Source organism: Falco peregrinus, chromosome 2 (assembly GCF_023634155.1).
Source record: "Falco peregrinus isolate bFalPer1 chromosome 2, bFalPer1.pri, whole genome shotgun sequence".
NCBI lineage: Eukaryota > Metazoa > Chordata > Aves > Falconiformes > Falconidae > Falco > Falco peregrinus.
This window is the reverse complement of record NC_073722.1, coordinates 46,815,220-46,841,088: the sequence shown is the minus strand read 5'-3', so window position 1 is coordinate 46,841,088 and position 25,869 is coordinate 46,815,220. Positions and strand designations below refer to the sequence as shown.

Genomic DNA, 25,869 nt, shown 5'->3' with positions numbered 1-25,869 from the left:
GGAAAGGGCATATGGTTTGGGTTGAAGGCTGTGGCTGCCGAAAGGGAAGATGAGCTGCGGTAGGACGTTTGCGCAATGATGCAGCCCAACTGAGCAGCATTGCAAATGTTCCTTGAGATGGTTTTGCACGTTGATCAGCGCACATCATGCGTCGCCAGCCAAATATTCATCCTTGGCTAAGAACTGGCTGCATTGTAGGGCAATTAAAGTAAAATATGACCCCCTCCTCCCTAACCCACAAGCAAACACTGAGGTGCGTGAAGGCCGTCAGAGGAAGAATGACATCATAAACCCAAGAGGGAAATGAAACATCATGCCAGCTCCACGCGCAGGTCAGCCACTGCGCCAGGACAGAGTCTTGCCTCTTTGTGGCTTTGACTTCTGTGCTCTCCATGTGCTCAGACGACTCATCTTTTGGGCAGCTGTAAAGCATGGGTGTGCTCCACACCACAGTTAACCACAGAACAATCTATCCCTCTCCTGCTTTTCAAGTCCTGGTGGCAAATGGTGCACAACATCCTCGCCACCCTTCTATGATGATACCATCTCCACATGACCCAGAAAAAGGCCATTTAACTGTGCTCTGGCTGCAGCCCTGGACAGCTAGGGTTTGTCCTCTGGCTCATGCTGCTCCTGCTGGGGCAGGGCTCAGGGCTGGCCACCAAAGTGTGTTTGTCCTTAAAGCATGGAAACCACTCGTTCCAGGTGGCAAGACCTCTCCCACAAAGCAGTGCATCTTGGTGTTAAAAGCACCTTACAAGAGCAAGAAAATTCAGGTAATTTTTTTCCCCAGGTTCTACTAGGATGCAACGGTGGTGGTACCAGTCCCAGTGCTGCAGATGTGACCTGCCCAGCAGCATACACTCCCATTCCCAGCTACTTAAAACTACAAATGCATTACTGTAGGCAGGTTATACATAGGTAAACTTGCACGTAAAACTCTAGGTGTCTGGGATGCAGTTCAACAGGATCACTTGCAGGAATCCATTAATATTATACAGAAGTGCTGGTAGGATCAGCCCAGTGTTTCCCATGCTGCAACATCCCCCTGCATCACCTAGTACCAGCCAAGCAAGGGTTTGCTGAGCAACTTTGCTCAATCCTCCCCCAAACCAAAGCCAAACTCGGGCTCCTCTTGCCCCTTGGGAGCAGGGCAGGATGAGGTCCCTTGTGCCCATCCCACCAGGCACTGGGTGCCCGCTCCGACGCACCCACCTTCCCCCTTTCCTAGCCGTGGGATCCTCTTGTGGACCTTGCACCTCCTTGAGCATCTGCACGGCTGAATGCACTGTGAGCACCACCACCATGTAATGACAGAAATCCAGAACAGAGGTTTAATGAGCAATTCCTGCCCTTGTGCTACTGCTATACACTTAATCCTGTATGACAGCAGGGGTTTAAATAACTCTATGCACACAATGGCTTATGAGGCTATAAATATAGCCACTAACAAATAAAGAATACTGCCCTTAAACAAAAATTATTATATATTTATTATGAATATAAAACCTGTGCTGGCCAGGACTCACACAGCAGCGCTGTAAAAAAAGAACCCTCCTGGCACTACAAATCCGAAAGCCTAGAAGACTTGGTTTTGTAAAGGACCCTCACAACTGGGAATAAACCCCAAAATTTAACAATTTGTTTATTATTTTTTTAAAGTAAGTTTTCCATGTTAACAAAAAAGCAGAATAGTTTTATTTAGTGTTCATCTCACACCTTGGACAGCTGCAGCTGTCAGGCACAGAAATACAGTATTAAAATAAACTGAACAGTTGCTCATTGAAAAAATCACGCTATGCAAACCTGTGGATTGTAACATCAACAGTATAAAATGTAACAAAATTGGAATTTTAAATTTTTTTAAGCTTTTAAAGATAATAGTCCAGGCTATAAAACTATATAAGCATTGAATAAGAAATGTTAAAGTCAACAAGTCTACAACAGATACATCTTGTAAAAACTCAATAAATTATATATATATTTATAATATCTAGTAACATTTCAAATCATGCACAGTTTTGTACATTTTCTTTTTTCAGTACAGGAAAACTCAATGCTTCGAGTACTTGGAATGTACACAATTAGCAGACATTTGTAAGAAAATACCAAAAAATTCTTTTTTTATTCCAACAAAACAAAACAAAAATCTATAGAAATCTACCTTCTCAAACTTCCACTGAAGTAATCTCAAACTATAAATTATTTATTTTAGGATTTTGTGGCTCTAAGAAGGAAAAAAAAATATATCTTAAAATGAGATGCTGTCATCCTGTTATTCTGAAACATTGATATGTAATATGCATCAGAGAAAAATGGAAAGAAAGAATTCAGGATGCAATTTGCCTTGCCTCTTCATGGCAGCAGATAAAGTCTTCTGGACAAAAAAATCCCACCCACAAAAAGCCCCCAGTCCAAACCCCTGCTTCCCCGGTCAGCTTGATCCATGCTAAAGGTCCCTGGTTCACTCGTGTGCTTTTAAACAGCTATCTGACATCGAGGAACAGCACAGCATTTTAAACACAGAAAATCAGGCATCACTGGCATTTTCCAATGTGTTAGATGCAAGAGAAATACGCAGTCGTTGCACCTCTCCTGCAAACAGTGTCACTCTTCTTGCTAGTTAGCTCACATGGCATTTCTGAAGCCCAAAATACAACAGTACTGGCAAAGGGGAAAAAAAAATTACCCCACATCACCCAAAGTCAACATTTCACTTTGCTGCATACTTGTTATTAAATCGACCACAAAGAATACCTTCATTTGAAAATAGAAAAATAAACACCCACGCCCCCTTAATGCACAGTGGTTAAACTGATGGAAGAATTCTTGGCCCTGATTTTCTGAAATATGTAAAAATCATCTTTCTGCTGCTATTTGTTTGGTTTTAACCACTGATGTACTGAAAAATAAACTTACCTTTTCTTACTGCAATCCAGGATAAACTAATATTTTTTTAACTGAATACGTACATACATACACACACACACACACACACACATATATATATACACACATATATATACATATATATATATTTATAACATTAAATGTAATTTGTTAAAGGACTGTACATCTATACATTCTTTCAGTATTTCCCATAAACACAAAAGAAGAACTTGATTAATATATATTTTTTCTCCATTTTTTAATAAGTTAAAAAAAACACCCTTAAGCTCGGTGAAATTTAAAGTTTACAGTAACGCTACTACGCTATTTAAACCGATGAACAGATATGTTAATGTCTATAAATAACTTTACAAATATACATGTTAAGGTACAATTTTTAAAACAAAACTGTGAAGATATAAAACAAACAAACAATCTTTTCTTTTGCCCAGATCAGTATATCCTAGATTGCAATGCTCGTATTTTGAGACTCTCTCTCAGTACTGCTTCATGTTGCATTAGTATTATACATTCTTTTTTTTTAATATATTTAATTTTTTATATATATATATATATTTATATATATATATACAGGATATATTTATAGATATATACACAGATTCTCTGGAATAAACCTTTTTGATATAAGTTAAAGGCTCTTGCCTACAGGTACCCGTAACTTCTTTCTCCGAGTCACTGCATGTAGATGGAGCCAACCCGCTGGCATCGAGGGGTGGATGGGGGAGCTGCTTCCCTCCCACAAAACACTTTGCAAGCAAAAACAAGCAAACCCCCAAAAGTGAGATTATTTTTTTTTCCCCACAAAATGGCTGTTCCCAAAGGTCAGGATGTGGCTTGAGTTGTCGTGTGGGCACCCAGGAGCCAGGTTCCCCACCAGTCTCAGATGGGTGATGCTCTCCTACCTGGGAACCCCCATGGCCACCACTGGGTCTCTGCCTGCCCCAGGGTCTGCTCCTATCTTGGCACGGCCCCATCGCTCCCAGCCCAGCGCAAGGGCTGGTGGCTGCCAAGCCTGGCCAAAGCACTGCCCTTTCAGATGACTTGATCGACTCTTTTTTATTTTTTTTTTTTTCATTTCTCCATCACGATTTGCATTTTACTTGATTTTTAATTCTTCTTCCAAAAAGGATTCCTTCTGTGTAGCTGGGTAGTGTGATCATGAAGCTATAAAAACGACGACAACAAAAATATAGATATTTTTATAAATATATGAATCCCTGCAGGCAACGTGGCTTTTCAGCTCCACCAAAAAGGTTCATATACAGATTGCATAAGCAAAGAATTTCTACATTCTTTACACTTTTCTTGTTTGTGTTTTTTGTTTTTTTTTAAAAAAAGGAAGATTATTTTTTTTTGTCTTCTTCGTATTGCAGGCACAGAACGGCTACTCTGGCACTCGAAATGCAAGCACGGAGCTGGGAGGTCAGCATCCCCCAGGTTCAACATTCTGCTTAGTAAAAAAAAAACAAACCAAAAAAAAACCCCAACCCAAAATGAAAAATAAACCAAAAAAAAGTCATAGATGATAGATCATCTTGGCAAGAGATTAGTTCCTTCAGGCCAAACAGTGCTTCTTGACTTTTTATACAGCAAATGAGAGAAAAAAAAAAAAAAATTGTTGGTTTGTGGGTTTTTTTTTTACCCTGAACAGCTTGACAACAACACAAATCTCCAGGCACCACCACACAGTTCCACTGGAAGATCCTTCACTACGGTTTCATCCTCGGCGCCCCACATTCGCACCTCCATGGGCATGCTGCCTGTCTGTCCATCCATCCATCTGTCCACCTGTCCGCCTGGGGGGTCCTCACGTCCGGATAACGCCATTGCACGGGGGGTGCTTGGGCAGGCAGGGCTCGTCAGGCAGCAGGTCATGTGCAAAAACGGAGTCATCCCCCGAGGAGCAGGTGCTGTGGGTGTCCTGGCCAGCTGGTGAGTACTGCTCAAAGGGCACTGAGAGGTCCAGGTACTCCTGCCGGGGCAATAGACCCATCAGTGCTGGCTGCCTCACACCAGGGACCAAGCAAGCCCTCCCGCACCCACCCCACCACACTCACATCAGTGGATGTCACAGTGAGGACCCTGTCCAGGTCTTCCACCAGCTGCTTGAAGGTGGGCCGTTGTGAGGGGACGGCGTGCCAGCACTCCCGCATGATCATGTACCTGCAGGAAAGGGGACTGTCATCCATGGTGGGGCTAAGTGGTGTCCACCCACTCCCAAATTGCCTGTGAGAACAGCTACGGCCAACGCAACTTCAGCCATGGTGGCCTCAGTGCACAGCCAGCTACAGCGAGCAGGAGGAGGGTTTTGTGGAGCCACGCTCCTCATTACTGGTCATCATCTCATGCATGTCTGTGCTCTCAAAGCAGGAGGAGGACCTGTCCTAAAGACAAAACACCAGAGCTACACCCCCAGACACCACCGACTAAACAAGGGCAGGCACGTTATACTGCTCAGCAGTCATGGGCTGAGCCAGAGGAGTTGGGGTTGCCAAGCCTACCGGGAGATGGCCGCACAGTCTCACAGTGGGGATGCCCCAACAGCCCAAACCACAGCCTGGGTGGTTATCTGGCTGCAGAGGGAAGGGGGAGCAGGGCGAGGTCAGCCCCCACCACACACTCACAAATCATGGGTGCAGTTTGCAGGTTTGTCCATCCGGTGGCCTTCCTTCAAGAGTTTGAAGAGTTCCTCAACAGGAATTCCTGGGTACGGAGACCCTCCCAAAGTGAAGATCTCCCATAGTAGCACTCCAAAAGACCAGCTGGAAACCAAAGAAAGATCTTTAAAATTCAATGAGTTTTTTTTACAGGCCCCCTCATATCCCCTCCCCCCTACTTGGCTTTATTTCTGTGCAGCCATGCATAGCTAACAAAGTCATCAATAGCATGACTAATTGCCTAGGCCATTTTTACTAGTTACTTGGAGATCTCTGCTGATCCAACTCAATAGCAAAGAAATCCCAGGCACCAAGTCTGAAATTGAAATGAGCATTTAATCAGATAGGTGACAGCCCATCTATCACCCCCAGCTCTTTGTTAGGTCTTCCACCAGCTCCACTGAATGGAACAAATCAAATTATTCATGCACAGCTTCACTGAATTGCAGGCTTGGAACCACAGGCCACTAATTGTGCAAGCTGATACCAAAACTTGCTTGTTACAACACTCGTTTCACTGGCCAAGCCGAGAGAAAAATACCCCAACAAAAATCAGCAGAGCACTGATGTTACACACTCCAGTCCCGCAGCTGTGCTATGGTTAGAAGTCCTCTTTTTAGAAAATATCTTTTGCCTTCTTCATTTTCTTTTTAAAAACAGGGATTATCTGTCTCCGTTTTGCTTTCACGCACGCTCACTCTCCTGTTCTCTAGCTTTGATTTATCTGTCACGCCTGCTGCAGCATTACCTAAGCATGGAAACTATGATTTAAGATCAATAAAAGCCAAAGTATGTGAAAAATACAGAAATAGAAAAGATTCATTCATCCAACTGCAAGCAGTGAGCTTTGGGGAGCAGGCAGGCTGGCTGCTGAATTACTGTAAAAATGCCATTATTGACCAGATACTGAAATAAAAAAGGCAGTGCACATGCTGAGCTACTTCAGCCCCAGCAAAGTTCAGATGCGATACAGATTTACACCTAAGGTGGGCTCTGCTGTGTGCTCACCATGCTGAGGCACTACAATGGACAAGGCAGGATTAGGAAAAATAAAGGAAATAAATGAAGCAGCAAAGTTAATCCAAGAATATATTTGTTGAATATTCTCCGATCAACTCTACCAACAGCAGAGTATCTCATCCCACGTACTCAATGAAGCGTAACTGTCTGGGGTGAAATGCGGAGGAAGCTGAGGGTAACTTTTTTTGCATGGAGTTTTTTTTGCACAAGTATTTTTGATGGCAGGACGAATCACCTCGTCTATAAACCGGACAAGAAATACCTGCCTGCCTTCCAATAATTTTCCAGAAGCTCACTAGAGATCCTCAGATGAAAGCAACTAGATAATGGGAAAATAAAACCACATGTGCAAAGCTGCAGCTTGGAATTGATTCAATTTGCTTTTGCATCCCCAGGCACCCCAGCAGTGAATGAGCCCTGCTCACGCTTAGCAGTATGCTTGTCTTTAAGATACTATAGGTGTTGATTTCCCTGTCATTTCAAATTTTTTTTAGAAGTGCGGGTATGCTTACACATCGCTTTGGTGAGTATAGACCCGGTCAAACAAGGCTTCTGGAGCCATCCATTTCACAGGCAGCCGACCCTGTAATTAGGAAGACAATGGGAACATCCCATCAGCATATTCCCCCAGCCAACAGGGCACCATCTGAATCTTCTGTTCTAATCCAGTTTGAAACATTTTCATTAACAACCACATCTGCCTTCCCGGTCACTGCGCAAAGCTGTAGTGGTCACATATAAACAGATTAAAACATTTGATCCCTGGATCTTTGCTGACAATCTTTGCAGCAAACGCTCTCTGCAGAGGACTGTATTTCACTGCCAAGGCAGGTTTAATGTATCAGCACATCTATAGCTTTGCATGGGAACAGCCTCAACTGCTCGTAACGCAGCTAGCTCTGCAGCAGAGCATGGGACACCACTTTCCAGCTCTTTGGTTGGAAGAAGCAGTTGACTCCAAGCCCAAACCTGGCTTAGGCTGAACTTGAAGGGAAACTTCCAAGAGTGAAGGCAAGGGCCACATCCTCTAATAAACAAATCCTGATCCTGCTGGAGGCTAAAGGAGGAGGCCTGATCCCAGGTTTCCAGGGGAACATCCTACATCAGGGTCATAAACATGGGCTGTCACATGTGAGAAATATGAGATGAGAAAGACTAGATTAATCATAATTCTTTGGGGCTTTGCTTGGCCCCTGGAGGGAATCTGAAAGGAGTAGTTTGTGTCTGAGGCATAATTTGGCTGTGGGGGGGACTTTGTCCTCTTCTGACCCATTGTCTCACTGGGAGAAACAACCAGAGATAGGACATAGGCAGGATACACAAATGGGATTATGCTCCCAGCTGTCCTGAAACAGGGAAAATCCATCTGATCTGTGATTAAAATTCCCCAAGAATTTTTATTAATTTATGATTAAGAAATCCCAGCAATTAAGAAAAGATTTCTGATATGATATTGCAAAGGATCGGTATGGGCACGGTGGACATTTAGACCCCTTGCAGTTGCAAGGTCCTTAACGTTCTGTTATGCCCTCAACCTCTTTGACCACCATCTCCGCACTCTGTGGTAGTTGTGGCTTTTGCTCAGAGCTCAACACCTCTCTCCAGCCCTTCACTTGTAAATTCATCTCTATGGAAAGTATAAACGATGCTGGGACTCAGCCCTTGTCTTGGACCATCTTCTCACCCTTGGAGTCAAGGACCTCAGTTGTAAAAAAGAGTGAAATGCATGAAAGCCAGGTAGCTCAGGTATACAAAAAGTGACATTCCTCTGCCAAGGCCTCTGGTGGGACAGAAGTTGGCTCCTTGGGACCTTATGAACAGTAGTGGAGCAGACTGGAAAGGGCTCCATGCCCCTGTGGTAAAAACCTCAGTTTCTCTTAGTTTGGCCAGAGATGAGACCTCACAACCAGCTGCAAGCAGCAGCAGTATCTGTCAGGAAGAAAACAGATGGTGGGTGGAGTCTGGGACCAGCATATCTACAGTCCCTCACTAGATGAGGCCACCGACAGATTTCTTCCTCCTAAGCCCCTCTAGAAAGTGAGATGTGGGACAAGGGCCACTTGCTGCATGGATGACCGAGTTCCCTGCCAGAAGGAGAACTGCATGTGCTTGGCAGCCCTGTACTTACATTGGTGGTTTTCTTGTAATAGTCGATGTTGTGAACGTCTCTAGCGAGGCCAAAATCAGCAATTTTCATCACATTGTCTTCAGTGACTAACACGTTCCTGGCTGCCAAGTCGCGATGAATGCACTGTGAAAGGTGAGCAAGTCAATAAATAAGGGCTTGTTAGCTGCTTGCGCCTGGAACCAACAGCACCACGTGGTTTATGAGCTGCTGTTTCATTGACTCCCAAGCTCATAAAGCTGTGGGCACTGCTTAACTCCTCACTTTCTGTGTCACTGCCCCATCATGCATACTTGGTGGGAGCCACCTCTTAGCAACACCTAATCGGCAGCCTCAGCGCTGACACAGCCACGTGGCTTTTCTCTCCAAAGGGGATACACAGACAAGAAAGCCAAACCTCCTTTTCTGTGGGCGCTTACTGGAATGTGAAGCTGTCTTTCTGCCCTGCTTCCTCCAGGAAGAGGAGCGCAGGCTCACGTTTGAAGGGAAAAAAATCCTCAAATGAAGACGCCCCCAGTACATCCACCACACACAGAATCATAGAACAGTTTGGGTTGGAAGGGACCTTTAAAGGTCACCTAGTCTGATGCCCAACATCATAGCTGTTACCTAAGAAAGCAGCTCAATTAGCCGGCGCTGTGCAGAAAGCAGTTTAAAGCCACCATGAACCATCCACCCTGAGCTGCAGCCACAGGATGAACATGTCTGACATGTGAAGTGGAAATTGCTCTTGCCGCTGCGCTCCCTGCCCGCAAAAAGAGGTCACGCCGGCTGGTGCACAGTTTCGTGAACCCAAAGCCTGATTCTCCACTTGCTGATGCCAGGGTAAATCAGGACTAGTCCCATGCCATGATGTAAGAAAATGCAGCAGCTGGCTCAGTGTCAGCAGAATGCTCCCCAAGGAGCATCCTAGGCGTGGCCACGCACGGAGCCAAATGCACTGCCAGGTCCGCTCCTACCAAGCCTACGTGTGCTGGTGAGAGCTGCAAATGCATGAGCTACACCCAGGATCTCAGCTTCCTTGTGAGTGCTCTGCATCTTTAGCCATCTCAGAAGGAAGATGGGGGGAACAAGGGTTCAGCAGCTCCTGACTGCTGTCTAACGTAACATCTCCCATGGTGGAAGCTCACAACTTGGTGTGATGCTCACCATGACCGCTGCTGCCTGAGCCTCAGGATGGCACATGTGAAAGTTACCTTTACGAGCGTGGTGAAGACAGGCACCAAGGTCTGGGTTGCTTGTGCTTTCATACGCCTTTTGGGGATGCTAACGGGCCTGCAGGTGACAGCAAGGGCTGTACAGCTGCATGGCACATGGATGCAGCCAGCATACGGGAACTTCTGCATACAGATGAAGCCTCCAGTAAAAAACTCGAGATACTTCATATCAAAAATTCTGGTCTCTAAAGGGAGAAGCCTGCAACGTTTTGCCTGAGGTTGTCCTGCACACCACACATACCGAACATTGCGTGCTTTCCAAAACATGGGTCTGACTGACACTTCTTCCAAATGAGGTTTCTCAGCTCACCTTCTGAGATGCCAAGTACTCCATGCCCCGGGCCACCTGGTAGGCGCAGGAAACCAGGTCTTTAAATGTCAGCTGCTCTTCAGGCAGCTTGCAGGTGTCGAAGGAATAGTCCATGCCAGGTGGGCGACGTGCCCTGAGGTATTCCCGCAAATTCCCCTTTGATGCATATTCCACCAACACGTAGAGTGGTCCTGCAAGTAAGAGCACATCAGCATCCAGCAGAGGAACAGCCAACCACTGAAACCCAGTCTGGGACATTTTGGGCAGCCAGTAAGCAATTGCATGGAAGGGACAGTCAAACCTGAGCCTCCCACGGCCCTGTGAGCATCAGGCTGCTTTGCTACATACCATCCTGTGTGCAGGCACCAAGGAGGTTAATAATGTTTTTATGCTTCCCAATCATTTTCATCATTTCCATCTCAGAGACCAGATCAGAAAGGTCCTTGTCTGTGGCATCATCTGCAGAAAGCAAGACAGGAAAGGAAAAAAATGTCAGGAAGAGTATCAGTATTTTGGCAAGTGGTTAATAAAACTGCTGCATAGTCATTTGGTGGAAACAGTACTCAAAATATGGCAGTATTAGTTTTTATTCCACTTTGGGAAGAAGAATCAAAATAAAACCAAAACCTAGTATCACCAAAAAAAAAGATAAACCCCCAAATAAATGGAGATAAAGATAAATGCCCATATGGAAATCAATAAACCCCTCACCTTCTGTTACATCCTGGTAAGTTAAGCAAAACAGTCAGTTTTGGCACTTGGGATCGTTTTGATTTTCTGATTGTTTCCCTCCCTCGTCTCCGGGGGCAATGAGTTAAGGATGGTGGAAGGTCAGAGCTAGGAGAGGGGTTACAGGAAGCAATGTACTTTTTGCAAGGAGAACTGCAATTTTTCTACGAAAGCTATGTGCATCTTTTCTACTTTTCTAAAAAAGTAGAAAAATAGGGAGACGCCTCCCCAAATGAATGCTTTGGTTTGGGAAGATGTAAATGTTCCTGCTCCCAAAACCAGCTTCAGAATGGACTGAAGGAAATGTAAACATCCTTTTCTGATAAGAAATCCTATTTTTTAAAAGTGTCACCCCATGTAACCTTAACCCTGGGCTGCTCACTGCTGGAACATCTGCCCTGCTTGCCCCAGCTGAATTCCTCAGGGTGATTTTGTCTGTGTGCTGTCCAGTTGCTGTGTGGAGTAGAAGGATGTGAAGCAGAGACTCATCCAGAGGTGCCCAGCGACTCCCCCATTTTTGGCCTCCCTTTAACCTCTCAGGAGTTTGGGATCAAGTTTCTTCAATTAACAAGCTCCTCAAGGAGTCTCTCAAGTGGATTTCTGCAAGCTCCACCTAAGCTTGTTGCACAAGCTTTTGCTAGAACAGGCAGCACTTGCTATGGGAGGGCTAAGGAGTGGGCTGATTCACAGAGCTGGCTAGAAGTGAAGGGGGTTCCCCTTCTTCTCAGGGATGCTATTACCCCTTGGCAGAGAACTGGGTTAATTCCCAGGCCCTCTTCCTGATGGGATTTGCACTTTTTGTGCTCTCCAAGGAGACAGCCCTCACCCCCAGGCTATGTGGGTGAAGGGGAAGAAAGGTTGTTCTTGCTTTCTTCTGTTGAATCTGTTTGTACAAAAGACTTAAAAGAGAGGCAAGGAGAGGAAATCCTAGCGCGGCATGCTGTTCTGTCCTCTGTGGACTCCCCATACCTTTTAACATCTTGACAGCAACCGTGATGGCTTTGTTTGGCTTGTCCTTATCAATCCCAATCGCTTCTGCCATCACCACTTGGCCAAAACACCCCTCACCGAGCGGTTTTCCCAAGGTCAGGCTGAAGGGAGAACAAGCAGGCACATGAGTGGGTACCGGGGTGGCGACACTACTGCAGGCACAGAGACCCCAACCCGTAGTTTTGACTGACCGAGAGCGTGCCAATTCCCACTTGGGATCCGGAGGCAGTTCCAGCTCAGAGACATTGGCCAGCATCGGCCCATCGCTGGAAGAGAGACGTGTAATCCGGACCAGGGGCGTGTTGGAATTCATGGAAGAGTTGGACTCCAACGACACCTGCTTGGGTAGAGCAAATGAAGTGTTATTGCCAACTGTATTCCCAGGGCAGGCAGCGCCTGAAATGGATCACTGAGGGGGTTTGAGCTATCTTTGCCCACTGACATCTTTCCAGTGATTTCTAAATGGGCAGTCTCCCACACCCTCCACCTCTCTCTCCTCTCCTCCCATCCTTGCAGAAATGCACTGATCTAAGCACCGGTGGTCAGGGTTTCAGCTGGTGGAAAGAAGCGACAGGTCAGCCAGTGCCCTCCAGCAGGCAGCAGGTATATAATCTGTACATTTGTTCCGTGTGCATCTCCACAGCACTTACAGCCTATGGAGTGACTTCTGTTCTTGCACTGTAGATGCCCACCACAAGCTTGCAGCCAAAGCCATAAAATCTGTATCCTTCACCACGTGGTTTCACGTGGTGCCTTTTGCTCCTGCCTCTCTGCAATTACGCGCAGCAGAGCATCTCTAATGGCACAGAGGAAGAGGACCCTCTCCCACCTCCATGAGAATTGCTCTGGGTTCAGTGACCTCTGTGAAAGCAGGGCACAACTGAACATCTTCTTGCTCCCCAAATCCCTGCTCCACCAGGGAGCCTCGACTAAACTGCTGCCCTGCAAGACGTGCTGTCTGCATCATCCATAGCTGCACTGCCACCCCCCTCAGACAGGGGCAACAGAAATGTGGCTGCCTGGGAGCTGCTCATGAACCAGAGCCAGCTGCCACCACCTACTGCTCCACTGGAACAGGAACAAATGAATAACGGGTTTAAAATCCTAGACTGCAGCCAACTTATGTCCCTCTTGGGCAATGATTTTCTGGTAGAGCTTCTCACCTAGAGAGAAAATTTCAAAGCAGGGGCAGGGGGAAAGGGGGATGGCCATAGGGGGGAATAGGAATCTTGTATCTACTTTCTGTTACCTGTCTCTTGAGTGGAAATTTGGAGACTTTCTGTACAGTGGGGGTGTTCATGGCTTTTTTGTTTGGCATTTTCATCTTGTAGATAGTCACACTGATCAGCACCACAACGAAGAGACCAAAGCCAGTGCCGTAACTGAGAATGCCAGTGTACACTGAGCCTGAATCATCCATTTCCATGAGCTCCTCCGCTGCGGGGTGACAAGAGATGGCAGTCAGGACTGGGCAGGTAGCTGCCTGCACACAACTACACACGTGCAGTGCAAAGAATTTGAGGAGAACTTGCTCAGCTATGCCAATCTGCTGAGTAACTTCAGTAAGGGCACCCTCCTAGGCCAGTGGTTTTCTACCTGTGGCTGCAGCTAAAACATCCGTTCAGTCTGCCTTTTTGGGGGTAACCTTACTGCCTGCTGACGCAGCCCTGGGATTTCTAACTTCAGCTCACGGGCTGAAAACCACTGCTCTAGGCTGAAGGCATCTTCATGTGTGCGTGCTGTCCCTCTGACCCAGATTTTGCTTTCCCTGCACATCCACACCACATACCTGGATGCCTTGTATGTGCAAAGGCTGCAGGACTGGGGTTTGCTGCACTTTGCCAATTCGGCTTCTCCAGCAAAGATTTCCACTGGACCAGTGACTGCCCTGAGGGACCAAGGGGCTTGAGGGGCACGCAGGGGTAAGGCATCACACAAGAGAAAAAGCTTCATAAGAGCAATTTGAAGAATTATTTCATAAAACTTAGTTCTCCTGGGAAGAGGCTGAAGGTCTGGCCCAGAGAGATGGCAGCGTTGGGAGGGTAATGGCATGAGCCCATCAGCAGTGGCTACCTGCTAGCATGACTTTCTGGGGACCACCAAAGCTCAGCTGTGTTTCTCCCCTTGTTCCTTTCAGGACAGGCACGTAGACCAGAGGACAGGGTCACGGTGGGACTGGTCTTCTGTTCCCCAAAGGTGTGCTGGCATCAGAGGAACAGTCAGCAGTGAGAAACTTTATAATGAAGTCATGCTGGTGAGGTTAGCTCGCTAATGGCTTGTGTACATCACTGCTGCCCCAAAGCAGTGTCTTTGGCAAGCAGCGGGAGCTTTCCCCTGGCAGCAGCAGGCTCTGAGTCTGGTCTTTGGTGGCTGTGTCCCAGGGAACACGGGGAAAAGGCTGATGGTGACACTGGGGGCTGCATCAGCCTGTGTGCCAGCCCTGCAGGGCCAGATCCTGCCAAGCGGCCATCTCCTCCTGCGAGGAAGGGTTACCAGATCTCCCAGGATTGGGCATTATGGTTGGTGCCACAGCTCTTGCTGCCTTGGCTCGCACCATCTTGGCCTCTGCTTCACACACCTCTCTCATAGCGTGGACAGCATTTAACAAGCAGAGGTTCCCCAGGTGGGCTGTATCCCACAGCCTCCCTGTGGGCAGTGCTTCAGCGCCTGCTGCTGCACAGGCGACTGTCCTCCACTGCATCTGACTTCAATATAAAGTTCCACTTCAGGTTTTTTGGTGGTTTTTCTCCTGCTTATTCTTTGCTTAAAAAGAGGTGTGAGTTCAAACATTATAAAAGCAGTGTTAACAGTCAGATGAGACAGAGATACTCAAAATAACAGTCTTCTAACCAAAGGAAATGATTTCTTTCGTCCAGTGGATGGCAGAAGCAGAAACAGGATCAGATCAGCTATTACAGAGCTGGCAAATGAACAGAGAAAAGACCAGCAGATCCCACTGGCAGCAGGGTTGGGCATGGAGACCTTCTTCAGCCCCAGTAAAAGTGACTACATCCGAACCATCCGCACAGATAAAGTCAATATTAGAAATGCCAAAGTTTCCAGTTCCTAAACACATCCTGAGATGGATGTGTTGCAAGATGGACCCAAATGTGGTCTACAACTGAGTGAGCCAAAGTCGGGTGTATAGTATTTTGGGTGCCCTTGCAGTAAGGGTCTACTGAACATACTCCTGGTCTGTTCCTACACTGCAAGGCACAGCACCCATAAGATTCAATATGAATATTGCTGGTGCTTTCCTGGACTGTGCTCAAGGCTGCCCTGTAGCCAGAGGCAGATTCTGTAGGTGAAGGGACAGCAGAGCCTCATTCCCCTCTTTTGGAGAGCAAGCTCCTCTGTTGCATATTCTGTGGTGGCTTCATTGTCAATGAGAGCTTTGCACATGGAAGCACCACAAAACTGAGGTCATTCTGGCCACTGGTTTCAAGGCCACTGCAGCCTTCATCAATCCCAGCTGGAGCAGGCAGCATGCAATGCCCCTGGGAGCCAGAACTCCTGGGCTCTATCTACAGATGACTCTCCTCGACCTTCTGTGTGAGATCGCTATCTTGGCCTGTTCATCTGTGAAGTGGAAACCATGCTACAGGCAGGGACGGGTGTACTCACACCAAGAACTTATGTATCTAATTTTAGGCTAAGGTATGAGCTTAGACAGAAAGCTTTCACCGTAAGATGATCCACAGTCCATGTCCAATTCAAGCGCCCTGGATCATCTGCTGCAAAGGTTTCCTTCTCCCACTGGCAGTGTAAGAAGAAAAATCTCCTGATTTTGGCGCTTAACAGTCAGGAGAGGCTGTGAACACCTTCCTGTTATCTAGATCAAAAAAGATACTGGGCATTTTATTTGCTTACTGCAGTAAATAATTTTTATCTTGAGATGCAATGCAAAGTGTCAGCTGTGAGTATGCAACAGAGGTCTGCAGCAAATCCCAGAGGAGAGCCCTCCCTGGATAATGCCCCCGCTTCCAAGCAAGGGGTGGACTGCAGGAACTTGGCATTTCTAAAGCAAATTGTCAAGGCACCCTGGAGAGGGAGGGAGAGGCCAGCACAGAAGGAAATACCTGGTAGCACCGTCAGCCAAGCAGAGTGATGTGAGAACCCAATAGAATTCCCTGCGAGACAAGTATATTCCCCAGCATCCTCAAAAGTAACATTTCGCAAGTACAGAATCTCTAGCTCCTTATCCGTTGTGTTAACACCTGCCGTCTATGGGGAAAAAAAACACACACATATAGAAAGAGGGAAAACAGAGAATAAGCCACATTCCCAGCAAGTGTGAGGACACCACAGGCAAATTTCAAAAGCAGATTAAGGTGGGTTGTTTTTTATTTTCCAATGGCCCATCTTCCATATTTATTTACTCATTCCCCTCTGCAACCTGTAGTCAAAAGCAAAAAAAAGCTCCCTTCACCAGGTTCTTACTCTGTCCCACTAAAGAAGCATGCAAGCAAAAGCATCCAAATGAAAAATTGCCCCCACAATATGACTGACCTTGGGTTAGTAGGGTGAGCACGAGGTGGGGGGTGGGGTGGGGTGGGGTGGGGTGGGGGGGTGAGAAGAAAGATGGTAAAAGAGGAAAGATGGAAAGAAAGGAGGGGAGATGTAGTGGAGAAAGACTCAAGTGCTGATCAGAGGAATATACAAATATTTTGGTTCCTTAGTTCATCGGAAAATACACAGTTTTAGAATTTTTCAGAATGTTTTCAAAGTGGACTTCTCAAAGCTATACATTGATTACCCAGCCCTCGATACTGTAGTGTAACTTAGGCCGGTAACAAGAAGGTGCCTGCAAAGAACTTCCCTGCAGTGGCACTGAGCAACACAGCAGCCAAACGCTCCGGGCTGGAGTCAAACTCCAGAGCCCATGAGGTTGCTGCTGCTTTCTATTTAATGTGTTTGCTTGCATGAGCCAATGCTGACATCTATTTCTCCATTACTTCGCCAAGGGACAGAACTGATTGTATCAGGTTTATGGGTGAAAATCTTAAAACGGCTTGGTTTTCCGGAGCTTTGAACATCACAGGTCATTAACATGCAATTCTGTTATCAGCACTCAATTGTAACGAAGGGAGAGGAATAAAAGTGTGAAGAATTGATAGCAAAATTTGACAGTCATTTTATTGTGGGAATTTTTCCATGGCAATTGCTGTATAGGCGTTACATTCTCGTAAAAAAAAAATTAGCAAGAAAATAAGATAAAGCCATTCAGCGTCAGTTGACAGGGTATAATACAAAATGAATAGTAATTTTAATCACTAGCTTCTTTAAAATGTTATAGCTCATTCTTGCAGTTGCCAGGGCCTTGGGACAGAGTCTGTGGTTTACCTGGTTTTGGTTTGCGAATGTGGAGCCAAAAGGGTTTTTCGGCTATGCCTACGAAATTGTTGGCTCTACACAGATATTCTCCTTCATCTTGTTCTGTCACATTGAACAGATTTAGGTTAGCATCGGCTTCAGCGTTTTTACTGATCCAAGACTGCAGGAACAGACAGAAACCTGAACTTCAGTAAACCAAACAATACCTCCATCGCACCTACATCAGCTAGGATTGACTGTTCACGGCTATTCCCTTTTTGGCTGTGGCAACATCCCCGGCTCACCCCGTGGTGAGAGACCTAACCCAGGGCCTGGGTGAAGAAAAGAAGTTGCATTTGGCCCCCAAACCATGTGCAAATGAACTCCCTTCCCTTCACACATGCAATTTCTCCTTTAAAACAGACCAGTTTCCCACTTCTCCATCTGACAGCAGCCAAAGGCCCTACAGTTTCCTAATAACTCTGCAGACAGGAGCACCAGAGAAACGGCTTAAACATAGATTTGTGTTTGCAACCCGGCTCAGCAAATACTGTTTCAATTATCAGATTCCAAAATAGAATTTGGAAACAAAATGTAAGCAGTGGCGGTCTGAAACTCGCTGCTGACTTTGCCTTTCAGAAATTAGCTGTAATTTTTTCCACTGCTTATAGGAGCCTCTTCTTTACTAAATAAAGTGGTGCATATAAATCAAACAAACTTCAGACTCTTAAGCAAGGGTTTTATTTCTCTTATTCCAGGCTGCTACAACAGCACATCAGTTTTTTCCCTTAACAGTTGTTTTTATTTTGGTTGAAAATGCACAACTGTTTTGGGTGGCCTCAGAAGTAGCCTAGGGACTGTCTAGAAAAAATATCAGCTTCAGTTCTGGAAATGAAAATAAAAAAATTGCTCTTCTCATTTTTGGCCTTACGGTCTCCAGCTCAGCCTCAGTGCCTTCGACTGCAAGGCCTGATCCTGCCAATATGACTTGCAGCCCATGAAAACCAACAGGGCGGCCAGACCTGACGGGTTATTAGGAACTGAACCCCGAGGTGGTATCAGAGAGGAGCTCCAGTGTCCATGTCTGACGGCAACCACCACCAGCTTTGACCTGATCTCATCTCTAAGGATTATGTGCTGGCAAGTTTGTCCGTCCCAGCTAGTGGGGAAACGTGCCTGCCTGCTGTTGCTGCCTTGTTTATAATTAAACCGGGCATGTTTCAATGCAGAACATACAATTTAGCCTTTGACAAAGCTTGGGCACAGTGCTGCCAGCCCCCGCTCTGTAACTGGAATGCATTTAGTGCTTTTCTGCAAAGAAAAAGAGGTTTCCTTTGATCACAAATTAGCCCAGGCTTTCAGGAACTGATGCAGGTGATGGCTTGGTTTTGCCAGGCTGTTTAAAAAATGGGTTGAAAGTACAGCATTCAATTTATCCATCTGGACTGGGGTGGGGTTTGCCCCCCTTCTTTAGATCTGAGGGGGGAACTTCATGTGCTGGGCACCTCTCTGTCCCCTTTGCCCCGATGGAGACCAGGATACTCCCCATATATTAACTGCCCCATAGCAGCTCCTACACTCCACAAAATCTCCTGAAACCAGGAGGGAAGGGCAGGCTGATAAAAAAGCCTTATCTCCCTGCAGGCACCTTGGCACTGGGCAGGAGGGAGCCTTTTCTAAAGCAGCTGTGGGCAGGGAAGGGTGTTAACAGCACCCTGCTGCAGCAGCACCGCCAGGATGCTGGGTCAGAGCACAGCACTGTGTGGCATGAGGGGAAGAAGTCTGTAAAGCCAACAGACTGGCCCCAAGATGACAGCAAGATCATTTTATCAGATCTTTATTTTTAAAAAACAAGCACAAACACATTAAAAAAAAAATCCCTGCAAAGCTGGGCCTGACACAGCTCCACAGAGGCCCAGTACTGGCGCACAAAAGATGCATCCCAAAATGGAAATGCTCCATGCCCCAGTGCTGATGCCGGCATTAATACAATTCAAAGCATTCCCGATTAACCAGAAGTAGTAAATAGACGTGTGCTGGTCCTATTCAGCAAAAAAATAAAACCAAACAAAACTTGTGCTTTCAAACGCTTGCCTGTGCTCCCCTTCGAGGAATGCGGAGCCTTTGCTGTCCACAGAAGAGAAGGTATTTGGCAATTCTAATTACCTAGCCACCCCGGTGTCGCTCCAACTTAATTTTAAAACACTATTTATACGGACTATTTACATGTTCTTTGCCACAGCAAAATGGGAGGTTGTGCTTGTGACACAAGGCACTGTTCGCAGCGGCTCTGCAAACTTCCAAAAGGTAGCACTTTATCCCACGGGGACCACACACAGAGCTCGGAGACTATACTAGATGGCATGTGACACAGCCAGCTATTCAGAGCTTGGTACTGGGCTGTGAAACCAGGGGGAAATTCAAACATGCATAATTCAAACACATTTGGAGAGACGGCGAGAAAATAAAAGAGTTTTATCAACTCGGAGAAGCACGTGTTGCCAGTCCTGAAGAACTGTCTCCAACCATTTCTTCCAACCAATCTGTTATTTCAATCTGTGTAATTATTTCCAGGGTCTCTGGCTTTTATTATCATGTATCTGGCTGAGTTGCAGTTTCGTAGATGCTGTCTGATAAGTGTTTGTTTTTAAAAAACTTCATACGAAAAGAAGGGTGTGTGCAGCAGAACGTGTTGGGGGAATGTCCATGTGCAGGACAACCTCAGTGTGAAACTGCAGGGCCAAAATCTGCTTTCAGCTATAAATGCAGAACCAGAAAACCTCCATTTGGCCCTATATATTTTAATAAAAACCAACACAGAATGCCTTGAATTATTGAAAGAAAGAAAAAAAAAAGATATTTTAAAAGTCCAATATGATTTTCACTCTGTTCTCTGTGATTTATGTTTACATAGGTTTACATAGGGGAAACGAGACCTGCTGGCTTTGTTCTGGCTGTAATCTGGAAGTTCCCTTTCAAGAAAGCATTTTAGCAAAGTCAAATCTTACTAAGTGACATTTTGCTAAATAAAAAAAAAAAACAAAAACTTTCCGGAGCATGGATAATAGCAATGTTCACAGATGTTAGTGGCTGGAACAAGACTATCTTGGCTCTCAGGTGCTGGTAGTTCAGCATCATTTAGTACGTGCACGCTGTAGTGTGATTACTTGGAAAACGAAAGAATGTGTTTTAGTTGGGAACCTTTTATTTTAATAAGCCCCGCAAATACCTCTACTGAAGCTGCAAAAAAGGGTTACTTTTACAATTTTAGGTCAAATGCAATCTGACAGCCCTTTTATTATGCTGCATTTCTCACAGTTGCCTCAGCTCTTATAACTACTTTGCTTATCTGCGCCACTACAGTAGTTGTGTTATCTCTGGCAAACAGAAGAGCCTGGAGCATTGACTTTAGGGCATCTCTGCTGTACCCCCTCCAAAAAGCAGAGTATTCCACTGCACAAGCTTAAAGAAGGACTGCCCTGAGGGTGAGAAGAAGGAGCATGTACCAACCTTCAGCACCGTGACATAGGGCGTCCCATCGGGTCCGTATTTGCTGCCGTTGACTTCCACGTGTTTCAGCCACTGGATGTGAGGCTGGGCATCACTGTAGACCTTGCAATGAAACTCCACATTGCTCCCTACCACCACGGTCTGGTTGGCAGGGAGCCCTGCCTGCAGGATTGGTCGGTGGGGTGACCTTTCTGAAAAACAGAAAAAGAGAGGGAAATCCTAATTTCCTTGTCCTTCTTCCAGCAAGGATTCTTCTCTGAACACTTCATCTGCTGGCTTTTCAGCAGGAAGGGTGCAGACTGGGATTGTCCCTCCAGGTGTCCTGGCCACTGCTCTCCCCAGCGCTTCTCAAGCCAAACAGGGAAGAGCCACCTGGGAACGGAGGAGGCCTCTCAGCCCTGCCAGTCCTTCTCTGGCCCCTCTATAGACCAACTAACTAATTTATTGATCACCAATATGAGTCTGAATTGTTGGCCGAAAGGAAGCTTGTTGGTTTTAGGGGACACGTGATCCAGTACTTGGAGAAAGAAACCTGCTTCCCATATCTCTCCATGCACCTGTTCAACATCACCACAGATCAGCTGTTGAGGGAAAACAGTGAAATCTCACCTAAAACGTCAAGCTGGTATGTGTGCCTAATGTTTCCATATTTGTTCTCCACAACACAGGTGTAATTTCCTCGATCTGATGGCACGACACTCTCCATCACCAAGCTCCACTGCTGGTGTCGCAACTGGAAGAAGAGATCAAACCATCAAGCTCATGGTCAAGTACCCTCATCACCAGACCATTCAAATCAGTGAACAACCAGTGAGCTTCCTTCTGCACACTTGGCCAGCATGAATGGAGCCCAGAGTAGTCCTGAAAATCACAAGGACCCATTTCAAGGGTCATTAAAGGCTTAACGTGAAAAGGAATTAAGACCAATGCAGGAACAGTGCAACACAATGTAACATGCTGAGATTGCAACGGGGACTTGTAGATGCTTCCACAATAGTAACAATAATGAAACCAGGTGACAGCTGCATGTGGCACCTCTCATTAGAGTAATGACTTCAGAAGGCACCAGCTAAGGTAACTCCAGTCTGCTGGTCCCCTCTGCCAGACCACTCTGGTACAGAGACTCTGTCAACTCAAAATATTTTACTCCCATCTGCAGATCTTTACCAATTACTACATATAACCCATAAGATGACTATAAACAATAAAAATTGTACTTCTTACCCCATCTGTGAGATATTTTAAAGATGTGTGCTATGGAAGCAACAGGTCATGGCATCTGTCTGAACAGAAATGAATGTCTGTAATACAGTTAGTCCCCTAAATTCCCTGTAAAAAACACAGGAAAACATGCCCAGCCTCAAGTCTGGTCCGTAGGATGCTTGGTCAGCCCTTCTCTTTTGGCACCAAGTATTATACTAGTCGGTTTTCTGGATGTGGCTCATGTCCAGAGTTGTTGGCTGTTCAGTAGCAGAAGGGAAAGCAGAACCCTCATCTCCACCCTGACCTGCTGCCCTGTGATCCCAGCTACAACGTTTGTTTCTAATGAGTATAAAGGAAATAATGGATATAGAAAGCAAATCTTGAATTAATACAGAAAGCAATCAACAGTAACAAAGATGACTTCAGGATGCATACTGTATGAAAGCTCTCTAAATCTCTGGATATTAATTTGATGCCTTCTGCTTCCCAGAGCAAAACATTTAACTTTATTAAACATTTAGAAGGTGACTCCAAGGACACAGAAGCAGGAGATTACAATAACACTGCGCTACAGAATGTCAAGGGCTGATGGAGAAAACAAGGGCGTAATTGCTCCTGGAGGTTTCTTGCTGCAGCAGGTGAACTCAAATATGAAGTTATTTAACCTCTTTTGCTACACATAAATTGCATCCACATGGTTCCCTTTAAGGGGCCAAGTTGCAATTAAAGCCAGAATTTTGCAAAGGGAAGGCTTAAAGTCATAGGACTAGACAGCTTAGTTGCAAGATAAGCAAGCAAAAGTATTTTTAACAAAGCTTTGTAGATCTCTGCATCCCTCAGAAAAGCACTGCCGAGCACCCCTACTTTTCAGAGACTGCTGAATAGAGCATTTCCTTCCATTTCAAGTTATAGGATGCTGTGCCTAAACAGAGATCTCGGTTGTTGCAGATGTCTGGTCAGGTCTGACTGCACCCTCTGCCCACCCAGGACAGCACAGGTGCAGCTGAATGCCGAACCAACATTACACCTTTAAAGCAACATTCCACTTGGTGCATCTCTGTGACAGTGTGGCAATTACAGAGAACAGAGAGCCTGGACCCCAAGTTCACCTGAACATACCAGACTGGCAAGAAGTTTCAGTGCAAATTTGTGGCTCCTCAGTGGCTCATTTCCAAACTAGCTTGTCTCATAGTTGTGTCTCAAGACTTTTAATCCACTTTTCGGCATTGCAAAGTATTTGTGTCTGGAACCCCAGGAGGTACTCAAAGGATATGGGGCTCCAGATAACATGGGCAACTCCCTAGTCTGACCTGTATTATAAAATCAGGTCCAAATTAGGTGTTTTACTTAGGATGCACTTTCAAAGCACTTCTTTTTGTCAGGTTTATGATGGGGACTTTGGACTCTGAACAGAGAGGAAAACCTGGGGGGCACAGACTCATGGGGCAGAACTTGTCTGGAAACTCTTCTAGAAGCAATGAGATTTACTTTTTTTTTCAGGTTGAGAGAGGCATCTAGATTTAAAGGATAATAAAAAGGAACGTTCCCAAGTTAGGATAGTTGCCACACTTGATAAAACACTAGAAACATGAAGTGACTTAGTGCAGGCATTAATCAAGTGAGTGAGATACTGGAAATCCCTCTGGTTTATTTGGTGTTGTCATTCTTGGCTCCTTGTGAAACAAACATTTGCAGACACACTTAGAACCTTAGTCTGTGTTTGCCTGACTGGTATGCAAGTCAGTGCAATGGTCTGGGGAAGGCATAATCCTCTATCTCCCCTCCCCTCAATCTTCCCTTCTAGGGTCATTTAACACACACAGGCTTATGATATTAGAGATTCCAACAAGGATTTAACCATTAATGCTCTTTGGGAAATTTCATAAGATAAGTCATATGAATTTCTTTTCTTTACTAGTTAAGGATGAACTGTAACAACACTAGGTTAGTCTGCACTTCATGTTTTCAGTGCTCGCCCTTCCCTCTTGCAGGCTTTACACCAGGCAATCACAGGAGTTCTAAATGCCATTTGCGAGAGGCAGAAGTGGAATAATGGTCAGCTTGCATGTGCTGACCACAGAGCTTTCACAATCAACATTTAAACTCTTCCACACACTGAAAACAAATGAGAACATTCCCAGCTCACGGATTTCTGGGTTAAGATGAGATCGAGATGAAGCCAGCCAACCAAACTCTGCTGGATCTGGATCTTGCCCTTTCTTTTCAAGCTGCCTAATCCTGTTATGAAGTTAAGTTGTAACAGGGAATTTAAATCTTAAATACATCAGATACTGAGCAGGTTTTCAATCTCTTTTTCTGGTTCAAATTGCAGCTGATATCTACCAGTATATTTATATTGGATGAGATTTACTTTAGACTACTTACATCTAACCACAGCTCAAGAGCAAAAGCAAGCAAATAAGGGAAGGAAAATTACAGACAGAGAAAGATGTCTTTATATCAAGAAAGGGACAAAGAACTACACCTAGACAGATAGAGAGCTTAAACCAATCTTGCTGTAATTGGCCTGACATTGCCTTCAATAGCTCTTTTAAGCATCAGCTTGTTGCTGGAAGGTGCCCCTAGAGAAACAAAGCACAGCGATGCCAAAGATTCACTACCATGTTGCAGAGGATGAAATGTGTCAATTTAAACTCAAGGATAGATTAAAACCACTGGGAAGTGGGTAGGGGAATTGCTTTCAGCTTTAGATTTTATTCTGCAAGCATAATTTAGTACAGCTGATGTCACATAGTTTTGTAAAAAGCCGTTCGAACGGCACACGCAAGCCTGAAAACACTTCATGATGATCCTCACAGCCTGCAATTCGTGAAAGATGCTTGTGCTCTGGGAATGCTACCTGCCGAAAAGGCTGTTTACCCACAGGAGTTACTTCCCCACTTCTTTTTGCTCCTTAACTTTTCACAAGATCCAACCCTGACCGTGTCCTCAGCCTCATCCAGGCTGGAGCAGGGACAGGACTGAGCAGGAAGCTTCAAAGGCTTCACTGAAGCAATCACAAAAGGCTCTTTCAGGAACAGGTCTGAGCTAACAGGAAAGAAATGGCCCAAAACTGTGGGGAGGGAAGGCTTTTCTGAATCCTTCGCTGGTTTCTGGAGCCTGGCATGTTTTGCATGCCTAGCTCCCTTTCAAAACACTACAGATGTGGTAGGCATCAGCACACAGCTATTCAGAGTACTGATGAAGGTGCCTTCCTAAAAATCACCTTCTCTCCTCAGCAGCAGCCCAGGGATACGTCAGGGCTGGCAGAGCACAGGCAAGAACTGCTGCTCGAGTACTTCCTGCTACACTCATTTTGTTATCATCAGCTGCTGCCAGTTCTATTCTCCCCACATAAAACCAGAAAGGGGCCTGACTGCGACTTCACTACGGGAGCTAAGGGACTAAGCAGTAACAACAAAATCAGAGAAGAGCTGACTTTCCTATTCAAATCCTGCCATATTTCATCATATAGCACAGAAACTTCTGGCTAATTAAGCCATTTGAGTGCAGTGGGTTTTTGCATCCCTTAGTTTTATCTACAAACACAAGCCAGAGCATTTTCCAGAACACCTCATGGTAGAAAGGAAGGAGGGAGAAGCAAGCAGCCAAGGAGCAGATGCCATTACTCTGGCTACAAGGAATCCAGTACTTGACCAAGGGTCAGTGATTTATACCACGAGAATGTTAATGACCACCAGCACGACAGCCCAGCTCTTTGGTGAGGTCCTTCCTACACCTTCAAAGGATGACAAGTCAGTTTTCCTTGAAAGCTGGGAGTAGGTATGGCTTGGTCTAACAAGTCTCAATGCACTGGGTTAATCTCCAGAAATCAAGACAGAAGTTTCTGCTCCTGCTTTCTCATCACTGTCCACAATGCAACCA

At 45.7% G+C, this 25,869-nt stretch overlaps 1 protein-coding gene across 4 annotated transcripts in view; it reads right to left on the bottom strand.

Annotated features, from left to right (window-relative positions):
• Positions 1-1,469: 1,469 nt before the first annotated feature.
• Positions 1,470-25,869, bottom strand: part of FGFR3 (fibroblast growth factor receptor 3) — a 58,627-nt gene continuing 34,227 nt past the window's right edge. The window contains exons 6-18 of one of the 4 annotated variants that reach the window (XM_055796969.1): positions 21,391-21,514; positions 20,782-20,972; positions 17,302-17,452; positions 13,208-13,395; positions 12,150-12,298; positions 11,938-12,059; positions 10,588-10,698; positions 10,240-10,430; positions 8,716-8,838; positions 7,100-7,170; positions 5,535-5,672; positions 4,968-5,073; positions 1,470-4,882 (exon numbers count right to left, since the gene is read on the bottom strand). In XM_055796969.1, the coding sequence (XP_055652944.1) occupies positions 4,718-4,882; positions 4,968-5,073; positions 5,535-5,672; positions 7,100-7,170; positions 8,716-8,838; positions 10,240-10,430; positions 10,588-10,698; positions 11,938-12,059; positions 12,150-12,298; positions 13,208-13,395; positions 17,302-17,452; positions 20,782-20,972; positions 21,391-21,514 (1,830 nt within the window). In that variant the 3' untranslated portion in view covers positions 1,470-4,717. Of the gene's footprint in view, positions 4,883-4,967; positions 5,074-5,534; positions 5,673-7,099; positions 7,171-8,715; positions 8,839-10,239; positions 10,431-10,587; positions 10,699-11,937; positions 12,060-12,149; positions 12,299-13,207; positions 13,396-16,037; positions 16,183-17,301; positions 17,453-20,781; positions 20,973-21,390; positions 21,515-25,869 lie in introns of all 4 variants that reach the window. The other 3 variants (XM_055796970.1, XM_055796971.1, XM_055796972.1) reach the window with 3 other exon arrangements.